The sequence below is a fragment of the Sardina pilchardus genome, chromosome 5 (assembly GCF_963854185.1).
Source record: "Sardina pilchardus chromosome 5, fSarPil1.1, whole genome shotgun sequence".
Taxonomy (NCBI): Eukaryota; Metazoa; Chordata; class Actinopteri; order Clupeiformes; family Clupeidae; genus Sardina; species Sardina pilchardus.
Window position 1 is genome coordinate 19,775,947 of NC_084998.1, and position 17,067 is coordinate 19,793,013.

The 17,067-nt window shown below is 44.6% G+C and overlaps 4 protein-coding genes across 4 annotated transcripts in view; all 4 read left to right on the plus strand.

Annotated features, from left to right (window-relative positions):
- Nucleotides 1-1,640: 1,640 nt before the first annotated feature.
- apoa1a (apolipoprotein A-Ia) lies at nt 1,641-4,957 on the plus strand. Its single transcript, XM_062536868.1, has 4 exons — nt 1,641-1,667; nt 2,118-2,169; nt 2,713-2,857; nt 4,119-4,957. The coding sequence occupies exons 2-4, from the start codon at nt 2,127-2,129 to the stop codon at nt 4,717-4,719; spliced, it is 789 nt and encodes a 262-aa protein (XP_062392852.1). The 5' UTR covers nt 1,641-1,667; nt 2,118-2,126; the 3' UTR covers nt 4,720-4,957.
- Nucleotides 4,958-6,227: 1,270 nt separating this feature from the next.
- On the plus strand, nt 6,228-9,679 carry tppp2 (tubulin polymerization-promoting protein family member 2). Its single transcript, XM_062535663.1, has 4 exons — nt 6,228-6,342; nt 7,557-7,748; nt 8,025-8,178; nt 8,588-9,679. The coding sequence occupies exons 2-4, from the start codon at nt 7,558-7,560 to the stop codon at nt 8,780-8,782; spliced, it is 540 nt and encodes a 179-aa protein (XP_062391647.1). The 5' UTR covers nt 6,228-6,342; nt 7,557; the 3' UTR covers nt 8,783-9,679.
- A 588-nt stretch (nt 9,680-10,267) lies between these two features.
- On the plus strand, nt 10,268-12,628 carry LOC134080786 (complement C1q-like protein 2). Its single transcript, XM_062537396.1, has 4 exons — nt 10,268-10,274; nt 10,738-10,839; nt 11,350-11,490; nt 12,201-12,628. Exons 1-4 carry the CDS (start codon nt 10,268-10,270, stop codon nt 12,626-12,628), a joined length of 678 nt encoding a protein of 225 aa, XP_062393380.1.
- Nucleotides 12,629-15,706: 3,078 nt separating this feature from the next.
- LOC134080787 (cerebellin-2-like) overlaps nt 15,707-17,067 on the plus strand; it is a 2,610-nt gene continuing 1,249 nt past the window's right edge. The window contains exons 1-2 of the mRNA XM_062537397.1: nt 15,707-15,803; nt 16,638-16,817. Coding sequence (XP_062393381.1) covers nt 15,707-15,803; nt 16,638-16,817 — 277 coding nt within the window. The remainder of the gene's footprint in view (nt 15,804-16,637; nt 16,818-17,067) is intronic.

Below are 17,067 nucleotides of genomic sequence, written 5' to 3' on the forward strand. Positions count from 1 at the left end.
CACAATTGCAGCCAAAAGAAATCCAAAAGAGCAATCATAGCATAAGGAATTCTGATTCCTATAGCGGTGGCATCCGGCATCATGGTTGGAATCCGGCTCATTAGCAATATGAGAACGCCTGTCATGCCAGGACTGCTGTTTCGGCACGGCCGCCTTTCGCCATCCCACCACGCCAGTAAACCCAAGCCCGATCAGGCCCGATTGCTGTGTTGGGGTGTTGGGGGGGCTGTGTAGGAAAGCCTTTACTCCTGGTGCCAAGCTCAGAGTCTATGCTTGAGGTGAGTTAAGAAGCACTTAGTAGAGTTAGTATTTCTTCTTGAAATGCCAGCATATGTCAGCATAAATCTTTTCTATATTTCAGCATAGGTTAGCGTGTTAGAATGACATGCAGCCAGCTGTCTTGCTTGTAGCGGTGCATAGTTGGGTAAAACATTGTCAGTAATGCTTTTGGTTTTGATGCAGAGGTGTAAGTGTTTTAATGTTTGGATTGGATCATGTACAAAATCAATGGTTATGCCTCACTAGTCAGTATTGTTAGTGTTTTGTTATTTAAAGCTGGTGGACATCTCACAGGTTACCATTAAAGTCTGTGGCTCAGATCAGTAGAACATGTCGGTGTGCACACTCCAGACTCCTATAGGTGAACTGTTTACTAATGTTTCTCAATTGTGATACAAATTCTTCGATGTGTTCTTTTCATCGTTCCTCCATGGTTTCTCCATGGTTCCTCCATGGTTCTATCATTATCAGTGAGAGGCATCAGATCTGCTTGAGAGCATGTGTGGTATGACTTCCAATTTTGTTACTTCATTACTGTTGGCCTATATTTGCTTAGAATGAGAGAGAGTGAGAGAGAGAGAGAGAGAGAGAGAGAGAGAGAGAGAGAGAGAGAGAGAGAGACGGGGTGGGATTTGGGAATTACTTTAGTTCAGAGTCGAACCTTGGCCTCCATGGGCACTTCTTTTGTTATTATTGATGAGACACATCCTCAAAAAAATCCAGCATCTCAAAGCCACGCTCTCACCCTCCTTATCCAAATGTGACTAGATTGCTGATCTTTGCGATAAACTAACCAAGACCAGGCTTGGCCTAATCCATATACCGAAGTGGATTAAAAATGTTGCCATCTTAAAGAAATGGGATAGGAATTATAGCACAGTCTGGTAAAGGCCATCATGATGACAAGCAATAAATTATTATTTGATGGATGTTCATACTGTTGTGTTTAATACCACTGGAGTGGATATTTTACATTTTAGACATTTTAGACATTTTTTAAATATTTCATAACATGAGTCATGTTCTAAGACGTTAGTGGCCCGAGGGTGTTGCACCATGTTACATGAGCAAATGTACAGAATTGTGTGTGTGTGTGTGTGTGTGTGTGTGTGTGTGTGTGTGTGTGTGAGAGAGAGAGAGGGAGTGTGTGTGTGTGTGTGTGTGTGTGTGTGTGTGTGTGTGTGTGTGTGTGTGTGTGTGTGTGTGTGTGACTAGATCAGTGTGAGAGCTGATTTGCTCAGTGCAGTTAGTTGACCCCCCTCTCTTCCCCGAGTGACCTTTGAACTGCCATGCATGGGGTCTGAGGTCCAACTCCAGGCAGCAGAGGGGCCTATAAAAGCCATCGTGCCCTTATGCTCGGTCTCATTCTCCTCGAGCAGCATCCTCAGGTAAGACAACTAGCCAATGTGGACAGCACTGAGCAGACAAGGATAGAGATGATCACTTCATTGTGTGTAGTTACAGAGTATTAGAATATTGATGAACAGAAGACAGAACATTACTTTCACTTTACATTTCAATTTACAGGGTTTGGAATTAGCCTTCTAAAATCTCTTCCAGCAACAGACAGATACATAGTCAATCTTTATTTTGTGAACTCTACCAGCAACTTTCTTATTTTATCAGCTTTAGGCTGGTGGCTGGTGCTAATTTCCATCCCTGCTGTTTTATCAAGATGTCTCAAAAATATTCAGTTAATAACTTTTACTGTTTTTTTTATGCCATTGTGTGTTGAAAAGAAGAAAAATAGTTCTGAAAATGAATGTTTCTAATGTATGTTTTATATTCCTTCCTTCCTTCCTTCCTTACTGTCTTCCATTTTGTCTCTTTCATCACAGGGATTCACCATGAAATTCGTGGCCCTTGCACTGACCATTCTCCTGGCCGTCGGTCAGTATTCCTTCACTCTGCTCTTACAGTCATATAACACAGTGTACAGGTATCAGATATTGGAACCAATAGGATCCTATAAGATTAGGATATAGGAATGTTGCTGTTGGAATCCTATAGGATTTTGGTTCCAAGAGCATGCAGGACACAAAAACCTTTAATGCATGTTGACATGTCGTAATGTACTGAAGCCATGCCAGCCATTTTATCCACTATTCTACAAGATTGGGTAACATGTAGCAAAATGTGTGGGACATGTGTTAGCATCAAGGTCACAGATTCAGTTCATCAGTTCAGTGGTTCTTAAACTTTTTGTCTGGCGACCGCCCCCCCCCCCCAAAAAAAAAAAACTACTGTAACTAGTACACATCCAATGCAATTAGCACTCCTGTGGCAAGTGTCACTGGTCTGTCGCTGTTCTTGTTAAAGTGAATGGAATGATACGCCATCCACCAGTCCTGCATGTCCACCATGACTTTCCCCTGGCCGGGCTGAGCTAGCTAACCCCTGGACTCTGCCGTGTCTCCTCCGTGTCTCCCTCAGGCTCCCAGGCCCGCTCCCTGCAGGCCGATGCTCCCTCCCAGCTGGAGCACTACAGGGCCGCCACCCTGATCTACCTGACCCAGGTCAAGGAGACCGCCATGCGGACCCTGGACCACCTGGACGGCACAGAGTACGAGCAGTACAAGTAAGGAACGCCCTCTCTTCATTGTTTTCAAAGTATTGACTTGGCCCTGATGAAGGCCTAGCCAAGGCCGAAACATGTTGGCATTTTTAATGATCATTCATGATTAAGCCTATGAATTAAAGCTTTTTAGACTTTTTTTGGAAGAGTGCCTTGGTCAATTCATCTATAATCAACCTCTCTTCATATTGATGGGGACTTGCATATTCACATGTTGTAATGTGCTTGTGTGTATAAGTATACGTTTTATGGGTTTTGATGCCTATGTTACTGTTTTACTGGAGGTCAATGGTCATATCACCACCGTGTACTCACTATAAAGCCTTGGATGAGATAAAAGGTTGTGGACCACTTGTTTACATTTACAACTTTGGAGCTGATTGGCTAAAGATAGCTGTGGATAATAGCAGGGCGTTGTAGGGATGTTACGTCACATTCATTCATTAAGTAGACGCTTTTGTACGAAGCAACTTTTATTTCTACAATTATTAACCACCAAGGCTACATGGCAAAGGAGACTATAGGTAACAATACATAGTACTTTGCAAACTCCAGGAGACTACCAGAGGATGATAGTGCAGAAGTTTAAGCAGTAGAGTAGGAGAAGAAGAGATGAGAGACAGCATTGTCCGTACCAAGAGCTGGGTGGTGTGTTGAGTTAGATATGGCCTGATTTGTCTTACTGTATATCGGATAGTGCAAAGTGGTTTGGCTGGGCTACAGAGACAACGTGATCAGAGAAGGTTAGCTGGTCATCAATCATGACACCAATCAATCAATCAATCAAGTTTCTTGCAACCTTGGTAGGAGCATGATGAGATAAGGTGTCAATGTTGATGTTGATCAGCCGTTCAATCTTAGAAATGTTAAATTGGAGGTGATGTGAGACTGTGCAGTTATCAGGTGGGAAGGACAGATAGTGTTAGTGGGTATTAGCTGTGTAGCAGTGATATGAGACAATGTGGATTGAATTGCTAAGTGAGTTCATTGAATTGCTAAGTGACCTCATCCACATGCTACAAATCCTGTTACCAAGGGAACTATGAGGAAGGAAATATATGATACAGTTTTAACTTGGTTGTGCATTTGTGAAGAATCTAAACTGTGTGTTTTCCACCCAAACCAAGTGTCAGAATATTAAGTAAGCCTCAACTGTTCACATCAACCTCCTAAATCAAAGCCTTCCCAATATAGGCCTACATGAATGTCCCATTGATTCCAATGTCCGCTCATATCTCCTCTCCCCCTCTCTTCTCCTTCACAGGCAGAAGCTGACCGAGAGCCTGGACCAGCTCCAGACCTACGCCCAGTCTGCCTCTGAGACCATGACCCCTTACACCGACACCTTCTCCACCCAGCTCCTGGACGCCACCCGCACCCTCCGCGAGAGCGTGGTCGCCGACGTCGATGACCTCCGCAGCCAGCTGGAGCCCCACCGCGTGGAGCTGCAGGCCGTCATGCAGAAGCACGTCGAAGAGTACCGCCAGAAGCTGGAGCCCGTCTTCCAGGAGTACGCCGCCAAGAACCGCGCCGAGGTCGACGCCCTGCGCACGCAGCTGGAGCCCCTGATGGCGGAGATGCGCCAGAAGGTGGTCGCCAACGTGGAGGAGACCAAGTCCAAGCTGGAGCCCATGGTGGAGGTCGTCCGCTCCAAGCTGACCGCCCGCCTGGAGGAGCTCCGCACCATGGCCGCCCCCTACGCCGAGGAGTACAAGGAGCAGCTGGTCAAGGTCGCTGGAAACCTGCGCGAGCAGCTCACCCCCCACGCCGAGAACCTGCAGGCCAAGGCCGCGCCCATGTTCGAAGACCTCAAGACCAAGGTCATGAGCCTCTACGAGACCCTGGCCGCCGCCCTCAAGGCCTAAGTGTCGTTGACCAGCCACTACTGACTCAACCACTTCAAGCTCCATGTGCACACACACACACAGGCAGAGAAGGACACACACATGACATGTGCAGAAATGCAAAGCTTGGCTGCAGATATGAGCATCCCTTCATTGTTAGCTGGACTGCAAGTGAAACGTGTGTGTTGAGAAACATCTTCCTTCTCTGATAACGCCATCTTACTGTGTGATGTTGTTGGTAATAAAAACGAAAAAAATCCATTATTTGGCCTTTCCTTATTTTACGGTATTTGATTCAACTTTAAAAATATATACAGCACTATGTTTCCATTCATTTCATGTAAAAAGCTAGCATTCATCAAAAATCTGTTCACATTATTATACTACCCTAACAATTCTTCCAGCTGTAAATCTGTGAGTGGTTTTGGCATATCCACTTCAGAAAATGTGAAATGAAATCCCCACACAAAAGCTGTAAGCTGCCATTTATCACAGAAAAAACATAAAACCCAGATATTTCATCTTGATTACAGTGCTTACCAGTATAGCAAGGCATGCTACTGATGTATTAAACCAAGCATGCTATTAGCTGTTTTTTACACCAAAAGCAGGGGAGGTCGTCCTCAATGGCCTGCAATTATTGGTGTATTTGGATATGTTCATCATCACATCCATAACATTCATTTAATTCATTAACATTAATTTTTAAAATGATTGTAAAAAGGACCAAATTCAACTGAGATTCCACCAAGAACTAAGATTCCATTCGTAAAAGTAGTTTTTTTCTGGAAAACTGCGTTCCATCCACTATTACAAATACTTGTCACTGCAATTCCCTGGAATAGCTTCCAGCTGTGATTGATCGAATGCACTCGGCCTCCCTAAAAATGGCAGAGTTTTTGTGTACCTCGCACAATGCATCCCATAATAATACAATTAGCCTACTGCTAGATAACCAAGCTGTGCTGAACCAAGGACGCTCTTAGTGACTAATGAGGGCATTTGTGAGTTGCATCAGTTCATCTCATGAGTACAGATATAGCACTTCCGCGGATTCGAGGCGGAAAGAGCAGGGTGTGGTTAGTCAAGAGAGGGAGGCAGAGAATGATGGAGGGATGAGTGGAGAGGATGAGGGAGACAAATAAAAACAAGCACACAGGGTATAAAGGATGAAGGGATGGAGGGAGGAGGATGGAGAGAGGTGAAGTGGAATGGAGAGAGAGAGAGAAAGAGAGAGAGAGGGAGGAGAGGATGACAGACCCAGAGCTGTATGATGTCATCGTTTGTGCTGGGCTGTGCTCGCTCACTCTCCCTCCCCGCCCTGTTGCTCTCTCTCTCTCTTTCTCTCCTCCTCCCCTCTTGATCGCTCTCTCACTCTCTCCATCTCTCCTCCTCCCCTCTCGATCGCTCTCTCTCCCTCCCCTCCCTGTTGCTCTCTCTCTCTCTCCATCCCTCTCCCGCCTCTCCCTGCTTTTCCGCAGCCTAACCATCTCCGCATCTCTCTCGGTTGTGCGCGCATCCCCCGGCAACCAGGAGACACGCACTAGAGAGACAGAGAAGGAGGCACACACACACTGGCCACCACCACAGCATCATCAGAGCAAACACAGCATCACACTCTCTGGACTGGCACCTTACTCTCAGGTAGGTTCACCTTGCAGCCTAGAGTGCGGGAACACGCATACACACACACACACACAGACACACACACACCCACACCCACACACACACACACACACACACACACACACATTCACACTCAGACACACCACTGGGATGTGCTTTCATTTTGGCTACTGCATGAACACCTTGTCTTTGACTTCAAGGAGACTGGATGTTTGGATACTCATGAGTCATGACTATGTATGCATGTTGGATGCCTTAATTGCTTTGCATGGGCACTTAATGTATAATGTCTGGAATGATATTGTGGTGCTCAGAAACCATCCTTATCCTATGACAATCATATGGCAAACGCAGTTACAGTATTAACTGCAATGTTTGTTACGTCGGGTTTATTTATGTAAAAGCAATATTTCCAAAGAAACACATTTCAAAACAGACTCAATGCCAAAGATATTTTCTCAGAAATAGTTGATCTAAATAGTATGCCAGTGTCTTGATAAACTGTTGCTTCCTGATAGGATACATTGTGTCGAGCCCTTGGGATACAAATTAGATTTTAGGTGTGAAGTGATAATGATGAAGCAAAAGTTTATTAAGTTAGTATGTGCATTGCATGTGGTACAGAGAGAGAGAGGCCGGAAGAAAACGATAAGAGAATAGAAAGTGGCAGAGCAGACATGTCTGTCTACATTATGTGTGTGTGTGTGTGTGTGTAAGTGTGGTCATTTCTGCACTGAGTGCAGTGAGCAGTGAATCAGCTCCCTAATGGAATCACTAAATGTGCAAAGGCTCATGGGAGAACAGTAGGGTGTGCCTGGGCCAACGCCAGTTATTTCTCATTGCTGCGGCCCACCCTTTCTCAAACAGCAATGCCAGAACAGTACACAAATACACCAACACACACTGCACCTTAATCAGTAAACCTATTCGAACAGAACATGAAATTATTTGTATTACTTAATAATACTTGTAGAGCACTATGAAATGTATTGTGCAACTGAAGTAGCCTAAATCTATCAGTGGTATGGACTTGTTTCTCTTCGTTCTCGCTGCCAAACATAAATGATAGGCTGTATGTTGTCGCTGTTCTTTGTTATGAAGAGAATATAATGATTCATTATCACTTATTTAGTAGAAATATATTATTTCTCTTAATGCTATACACTGCTCAGGCCATAGCCACAGTAACATCAGGCTTGTAATGTCTCCTGGCTTTTTTTTTATTTTGGCAGAATGGCAGAAGGCACTGTGACGGTGGCCGAGGTGGAGATGGCGTTCCAGAAGTTTGCCGTCCACGGAGACACGAAGGCAACGGGCAAGGAGATGAACGGGAAGAACTTTGTGAAGATCTGCAAAGACTGCAAGGTCATCGATGGGAAGAATGTCACTAGCACCGACGTGGACATCGTCTTCAGCAAAGTGAAGTGAGGCAATTCGCCTTATTGCATTTGGAGTGGTGATGCATGGTGTCACTTTGATTGTCAAGATGCATATTAGATCAAATCCACATTAAATTTCTCTGACATATACTGGAAAAAAACCTTAACCCTTAAATATCTTTAATTAAAATCCAAATGTCAATCATTATGCTCCAAAGAATCAGTGACATTGAATTGATTAGGCTACTCTGTCCGTCTCTCTATCTCTCTTTCTCTCTCTCTCTCTGTTTGTGTGTGTGTGTGTGTTTCTACATATGTCAGAGCGAAGACTGCTCGTGTGATCACATTTGAGCAGTTCAAGCAGGCGATGACGGAGTTGGCTCCCAAGCGCTTTAAGGGGAAGGGCCAGGAGGAGGCTCTACAGCTCATCTATGGCCTCATGGCAGGCAAAGAACCCGCCAACATAGGAGTGACGGTCAGTATAAGCCAATCAAAACAGGCATGCAGGCATCATAACCAATCAGTTTACAGTTCAACATCACTGGCCAATGACATCTAGTGCTCCCATACCACATTCTCCATACTGTAACCGCATTGTTTCTCTACGGGCTTTGGTAATGTCACAGTAAGTGCTTCTCCCTTGAGGGGGTCAGTGTGGTTCCAGTTCCCGTAAAATATTCGGGTTTACTGGTTCTCGTGCCCGCGGGAATCGGGTTCAAGTCCGGCCCGTGTAATTTCCCGATCCCACCCCATCTCCCTCTCCTACCCGTTCCTGTCACATTAAAGGCATAAAAAGCCCCCAAAGGCACGTTTTAAAAAGTGTTCCTCCCTTGTCTATTCTCACGTCGTCTCTGTCTCTCTGTCCTGCACTATCCCCTCCGCAGAAAGTAGCGAAAGCGGCGGCCGTGGACCGACTGACAGACACCGCGAAGTTCACGGGCTCCCACAAAGAGCGCTTCGACGAGTCCGGCAAGGGGAAGGGCAAGGTGGGCCGAGAGGACATCCCCGACTCCAGTGGCTACGTTGGGGCCTACAAGGGCCAGGGCAGCTACGACGACAAGGTCAAACAGGACGAATGAAGGGCAAGAAGAGAGAGAACAGAGAAGCGGGAGAGGGAAGGATAGAGAGGAGGAGAGCAGAGAGATGTGAAGAGAGGAGAGGAGTGAAAAAGCAATGTTGTAATAGAAAAGTTTTAGATGAGATACTGTATACTGTATGTGCATTTGAGCAAATGTTACATTGATATACTCTATATGTGTATATACTGTAGCTATGAAGAAGGCTCTGTCTGATGTATTCCCCACTGATGCAAACACAACCAGCACTAACAACTAACCACACTAACCTCACGCCCCAAACCCCTCCATCTCTCTATCTCTCTGCCTGTCTCTTAACAACACTGGAGCTTTTGTGATGCCGGAGAGTCTCTCCGTGGCACTTCAGACGCTTGTATTAAAAGACCCCGCGGTTGTACTGTATGTGTCCCGGTGCCTTAGCTACCACTTGCAATTGCTACAAAATGCCTTATTCTCCAAATAGAACCCCTTAGCTGTCCCCCCGCAACTATCACTGCCTCCTAATAGGTGCATGTATGTGTGACTGTGTGACTGGTGCAATGAGATACACATAATGAATGTAGTCATATTTAATAATAAAATGAGAAAAGGTCAGAAAAGGTCAAGCAGATGGTGAACAGGACGAGGACTGTGCTTTGAGAGGAAGATGAAGTGAGAGTTCAAGAGGGAGGACGAAGAGGCAGATGGCACTTCTTCTCCTCCCTCCCTCTCTCTCCCTGCTCCTTTTCTCTCTCTCTCCCTCCCTCCCTCCCTCCATCTCTCGGATGTGAAAGTGATTGTTCTTTTCGCCTGAGTGTGTGAGGGCACTCTGTCTTGTGTAGGAGTGTCAGGTACTGCCATCTCTCACAGAAATCTGTGGAAAGAAAGAAATGTCTCAAATAAAGTGATTGCAGAAAAATATATTGAAAAGGGGATGTTTTTATTTACATAATACACACACTCTCTCTCTCTCTCTCTCACACACACAAACACACACAAACACACACACACACACACACACACATACACACACAAACACACACACACACACACACACACACACACACACACACACACACACACACACACACAAACACTCTCTCTTTCACACACACACACACACACACACACACACACACACACACACACACACACACACACACACACACACACACACACACACACACACACATTAATGCATTCATACTCCAGCCACGTTTTCATACACCAGACACCACATCTGAAATAGGACCATAATCTACTTTCACTGTCCCATGCTTTATCTGGTCCACTTCTTCTCTGTTCCTCTGGTATTGGCCTTTTGTCCCTGGTCCTTTCTCCCTTCAGTAAAGCTCTTGTGCTAAGGGAAACAGGGGCCAATAAAAGCACACACAACAAAAAATCTCCCAAAAGCTGGACAGCTTAAGTGTCTGGTATTACACATTTATCTGTTATATCAGAGCTGCCATATTGTACATGGCGGATGGATTAGCCCATAATGTGTTCACAATGGAAGGTGGGGTTCTGTGGTCAAATAAATAAGGGACTCCAAGAAAAACTTCACCTCACTGACTGTGAGACTACCTACAGATATATCAGAGCGACATCTCCGTGTTGTCCGCAGACTACGCTGAGACTTCACCGAGACAAACCAAAGGCAGGAAAGATGAAAGGTAGGAATTTGGGCACGAATACAAACATGTTCCACTATTTGATGGGTGTTGCATTTGGATTTGTAACTCCCAGAGCATATGAAAATGTGATGTTTTACGCAGTTGTTTTTTTACAGAGTTAATCTGCTTCCATTTACTGATGTAATTTTCTCATAAATAGATTGAGGCGTAATTGCTCCCATATGGAACTTATTGTTCTCGTCTTTCTATACCCTCATAATCTATTTAGTTCAACGCCTTTGAGAGGTCCTCTGATTTTTGTAGCACAGTTTAATGACCGTATAAATGTTTTGCTCCAAGCCGCAGCTGTTGTTGTTCTGGCTCTGTTTGGGTTGGCACTGGGTCGGGACACCCACACCTACTCCTGGCACGGCCCAGGAGCAACACCACCACCTGTGCCGGATAACCGTGAGTGAGAAACTTACCAGAGAGAGGAGAGTAGACTCGCACTCAGCATGGATTCTGGGACAGGACAGATAAACTGTATATTATTAAATATGTTGGATATATGGAAATATACTTCATATCTGCTATATCATTTCAGTATGCTGTAATTTCAGTTGTACAAAAATTGTGTGTGTGTGTGTGTGTGTGTGTGTGTGCGAGTGTGTGTATATAAATTCATGAAAGTGTATTATGTCAGCATACAGTTCTTCTGATATACCCCTTACACTTACACTACGCTCAAGTTTTTGATGAACATGATTATGTTAACGTATATTGCACACAGCCTTAAATGTGCTGTTTTTTTCCATGCCTCACTCATAGCCTGTAGGGTAGGGTAGGGTGTGTGTGTGTGTGTGTGTGTGTGTGTGTGTGTGTGTGTGTGTGTGTGTGTGTGTGTGTGTGTGTGTGTGTGTGTGTGTGTGTGTGTGTGTGTGTTTGTGTGTTCTCATCTCTCTCTTTCTCTCCCTGTAGTGTGTATGACTGACCAGACGACCTGCAGCTGCTGCCTGATGCAGCGGCGTATGTGGCAGATGCAGCAGCACTTCAACTCCAGCGCAACAGAGCTGCAGCAGCAGATGGAGCAGACCCAGAGCATCCTCAACAGCTACAAGGGTGAGTGCTGCAGACCCAGAGCATCCTCAACAGCTACAAGGGTGAGTGCTGCAGACCCAGAGCATCCTCAACAGCTACAAGGGTGAGTGCTGCAGACCCAGAGCATCCTCAACAGCTACAAGGGTGAGCGCTGTGCAATCACTCCCACCGCCCGGGAACTTCCTGTTGGACCACTTCTCCATATGTGTGCATGTGTGTTCTATTGTACCTGTGTGTATTGTTGCATGTAGATATACGTGTTGTGTCTGTGTGTGTGTGTGTGTGTGTGTGTGTGTGTGTGTTTTCACCTGCCTCCTATATAGAAGCCCCGTAGCCTACACACAAATAAAAAAATCGATAAATCAATCAATCAATCAATCAATCAATCAATCAATCAAAGAAAAAAATGTCTCTCACTTGCTTCTCAACACTGTCCCAAATTGTATGTGAGGCACTATAATAAAATGGGTAGAAAAATAGAAAAAAGCTCCCATTAATAATTGAATGGGTGCACACTAAATTATCAATGGGAGCTGTATCTGATATGTGAGTTATTTTTCTACCTGTTTTATCTGATATTCATTTTGACTCCACTATGTGTTTGAGATGTGTTCTTCCTCCTTTCTACTGAATGAAAAATAATCAGATGAAGGCACCTTTAGAACCTGGAGCGCACTGTACTATACGGTATGTGTTCTGTGGTTGGTTACGGTGCCGTTAACTGCCCTTAGAGAGCCGCACTGCGTTCTCCGTGGCGCTGACGAACTGGCGTCGCTGTGTGGGCCCGGCCCGGACCGAGATCGACGTGGCCTACCAGGCGGTCTTCCTGAACATGGGCGTGGCGTACGACCCCAGGACCGGCGTGTTCACCGCGCCCCATTCCGGCGTCTACAGCGTGGCCGTGACGGTGTTCAGCGACGCCGGCTCGCCCGGCTCCCTGCTGGCCGCCTGCGCGCGACTGAGTCGCAACAGTGTGCCGCTGGCCGGCCTGCGGGAGAAGAACCACGAGGACCAGGAGGACACGGCCAGCGTGGTCCTCACCGTGCAGCTCCGCGCTGGGGACCAGGTGTCTGTCAGGCTGCTCCCTGGCTGCTACCTGTGTGATGACCAGAATCACTACAACACCTTCAGTGGCTTCATGCTGTACACAACAGAATAGAAACACACTCACACACATCCTACACACACACACACACGCACGCACGCACACACACACACACACACACACACACACACACACACACACACACACACACACACACACACACACACACACACACACACACACAACACACACACACACACACACACACACACACACACACACACACACACACACACACACAAAATCTCATAATGTATATTGTCCCAAACGAAAACGGCATGATTATCTAATCATAGGTATCCAAGGTCTTTTAGCAGAAATAAACTTTCATTTGAAAAATAAAAGTCTCGTTTGAATTTTACAACAACGAACCTTTCTAACATGGTCGGGTCATGTGAGAGGATATACCATCCTCCAACTAACATGATAACTTAATCAAGCAAACGGATCAAATATTACTGTCGGACATTCTCCACAGCTACACAGTGCCGCTTCACAGCTTCGCCGACTCCTCAGCTAATCACGTTAAGCAATGTCCTGACACACAATGGCCCCTTTATCACCGGGCAAGCGAGCTGATGTCATACTAGTGACGCTGATATGCTCCAGAATAAGAACCGAAAAAATCTCTCCTTTCCACATAAAGCAAGCGCTCACAGGATCAGGTGATGTGCGCTTTCATGCGGTGGCCACTCCCTTCACCTAAGACACCACTGGTGCTGATAGTGGTGACTGATAAGCCACTTCTGAACTTGATCTTGCATGCAGATAGCTACTGACCCATAAAGGACGATGGACATGAACCATAAATAAAAACTATCTTCCTCAACGGTGCCCGGTACGGTATTGGAAGCCTATGTGAACCTATGTACATGATAAGCAAGTTTGAAATTGCTACGTCATTTCACATTTACACCAACCATTCTTCAGAAGTTGTTGACTACTTACTTAGATATATTATAAAACATTGCAGATATGTTGTGTTGTTGTTGGCATATGGCCGTTTAACAAGGTTTAGAAACGGAGGTGGTCTTTAAACTTTAAAATCCCAAGGGTATAATAATATATTCAGTAGAAGAGTCAGACCAATTTCAGAACAGCATTAGTTCGCCTCAATAAGATCATCCACGCTCCACATAGTGGCAAGACAAGACGTGAGCCAGAATCAACACAGTACAGAATATATTTCAGTGGAGTGGGACACTAAGAGAGAGAGACATGAAGCTCAGAATGAGCTACGCCTTATTTTAGAGGAAGAGAAATTAGATTGGGTCCAAAAAGGTAAAACAGGATTAAAATGCCTCATTAATTACTCTGCTTTTGTTCCTCCCTCAGGGGCTATACGCTGACGTTAATGTCACACAACCAGATTAAGCGCACCACAACCAGATTAAGCGCACCTTCCACTGGAGTTTGATAGATTTGTAAAGACATATAAAACAATTTTAACAGCTAAAACCTTTCAACTAGCTATCAATTCAATACACAGCGTTCTTCCCATCCAACACACACACACACACACACACACACACACACACACACACACACACACACACACACACACACACACACACACACACACACACACACACACACACACACACACACACACACACACACACACACACACACACACACACACTCATGTATATCCTGAGAACAAAGTAAACACCGTAGGTGTTTTACGGCTGTCCTCTAAACTAGGTCTCCCATTGAGGTCTCGGTCTGTTACAGGTGAAATGCTACACTATAGGGATGGACCATAATCCCTTATGAAAATAAAATACTATCCACTCTGATCTTATCGCTCTGTCCATTCTACAGCTGACTCCACTGACCCAGTAACACACACACACAAAGTCTATTCCCATGAGTTCTGTCAGCTTTATTTTTTTATACTATTATTATTAATAATGATAACAACAATGCTAAGAATTATTATTATTATTATTATTATTATTAATAGATTAATTATTATAACCATTAGTAGTTTTTGTATTATTGGCATTATTGCAACTAACATAACTAAAGCTGTTGTTATTGTTATTTTCCAAGCACACCTCCCACAACTGTAGTGTTGTTTTCTTTTTCTAAAACCATCCATCCATCATCATCTCTAAAAGGTCATCTGAGCCCATCTCTGAAGTGAAGACTGCCCTTTATAGGATAATAACAATACCACTGTAATCTCCATGACCTCCTAAGTCACTCACAAACTGCTATAGGATCCCTCTGGAGAGGAGGGCCGTAGGGAGCGAGGAGTTCTGGTAATAATGGACCGGCGGTCTCTGTGGGGATACCCTCCACCCAACCTAATGAGAACGTGAGAGGGAGAGGTGGGACGACCTTGGGGTCTGGTCATGACAAACCCTTCAGAATAAAACCAGCGGCTGGACAGGACCCGTCCGTGTACCGTTCTGCTCAGCTCAGCAGTGTGATTATCAGTGAGTAAGCATCCTTGCTGTGAAGGTAGAGACGAGAACCTGTCAAATTGGAGACTGAGTATAGAGCTATATTATGTGGCCATTTATGCTGTAGCTGACGTGACTGGTAAAGTACGTGTATGTGCATGAGTAAAAGAGTGGTTGAGTAAGTAAATTAACTAAGGCTCTAGTAACTTACCAGGCATCAGTTAGAGATCTGAAATTTGGGAAGGTTTGCATTTGACTTCTGAAAAGAAGAAGAGAAGAGGAAGAAGAGAAAGTTAAAGAATCTGCTATCATTGTGGTAAGGCACCTCCTAAAATATACTGTTATTCTCATATTCTAGTGTTACTGTGACATGAACATCTGTTTATACAGTACATCTTTACATCTATAACAATAATAATAATAATAGTAATAACAATAATAATAATAATAATTTAAAGAAGATGAGAAAATATTTCTCCATGCATTTGTATTTGTTTACTGTCTGTATTATGAAAATGGGAAATTTATCTTAGCAGACTAAACTGATTAAGAAAAATGGCTTACTCAATAACTAATTGGTAACTCTAAGAAATATATAGTGTAAAAATGCATTGTCCGTTATTTTGATGGATACCACAGTCATGTACTGTAAAATCCCTCCTCCGTATCCTGTCTGTCTGTAGTTGTATTGTGTACGTCTGCAGTCTGCTCTGAGGAAATCATGGGAGCTGACGTGGCGAGCCTGGGCCTCTTGGTGGTGCTGTGGGCGTGTGTAAGAAACTCCATCTCCATGACCTCGGACTTGAGAGAAGCCGCATGTAAGGACACACACACACACACACACACACACACACACACACATACAAAGGCACACACACAGGATTCACCATCCTTTTACAGCTGTTTTCCGTCAAGCTAGTGTTTTATTGTAAAGTAAACTGCCAAGGGACTGTGATCATTCAGATCGTATTCTCTGGAGTCTCTCCCTCCCACCATTGTGTCTTGTGTTTCCCCTAAACAGTGTGCATTTGTCTACCCTTGTCCTTTGAAACCCTGTTGTTTACCTTAGCTGCATACATCTCCTTATACCTTTCTTTGGAACTTCCTCCTTATGTTTACTTATATGGCACACTCGTCTCCTTCTGTCCATTATCTTCCCTGTCCTTTTGGTCTATTTTCTCTGACTGCACGTTGTCTTTCTTTCTTTCTTTCTTTCTTTCACTCTTTGTTTGTTTCCATGATGCCTTAATTCCCCTCTCCTCTCATCCCCACATTCCTTGGTCTGAACGCCACCACTTGCCTAAGATGTGATGCTAGGCCCACTGTTGTGTAGATGGTGTGCAACGTGTATGAGATGGCCAGATCTGCATGGTACAGGTCTCTGAAAATGATCAATGACCATAAACTAACTAACCTCTCTCTCTCAGTACACAACTGTGTACTGTTGCTGCTCAATACATCAAGCTATGTTTATGTTAAGTAGCTCTGTGAACAGGTTAACTTTGTCATGTTTATGCATATGTCAATTGTTGCCACTGTCATTTGTGCGTCAATGACGCACTGCCATTTGTGCGTCATTTAAATAATAATAATAAACTATAAATTAAAAAAAAAAAAAAAAAAAAACCTTCTCTGTCTATGTCCACCCACAGTGCAGGTGAGCGGGCCCCTGCCGTGCGGAGAGTGGGACTGTGAGTGTGCGTTCACCCGGCAGCGCGGCTGCTGCTGTGCGGCACACGACTTCTTTAACCTGGAGGAGCGCGTCTTCACACAGATGATGGGCCAGTGGGGGGCCCTGAAGCAGCTCAACGGCCAGATTGAGGCACTTGCAGGTACAGTTGCTACTGACCACCACCCTGCCAAAGGACATGTCACAGTAATATTAGTTTATAATGTAAAAGTATTACTCAACTAATTACACACTGTAAATCTATACTCTGGTCTCCACCTAATACACCTCTTGGGATCTGGTTATGTAACAAGGCTCTACTGTACATACCTTATGATGGAGTATGATTCTCAAGTTAAAATACATTATTGTAGGCTAAATCAGAATAACTACAACTAAATACAAATACAAAG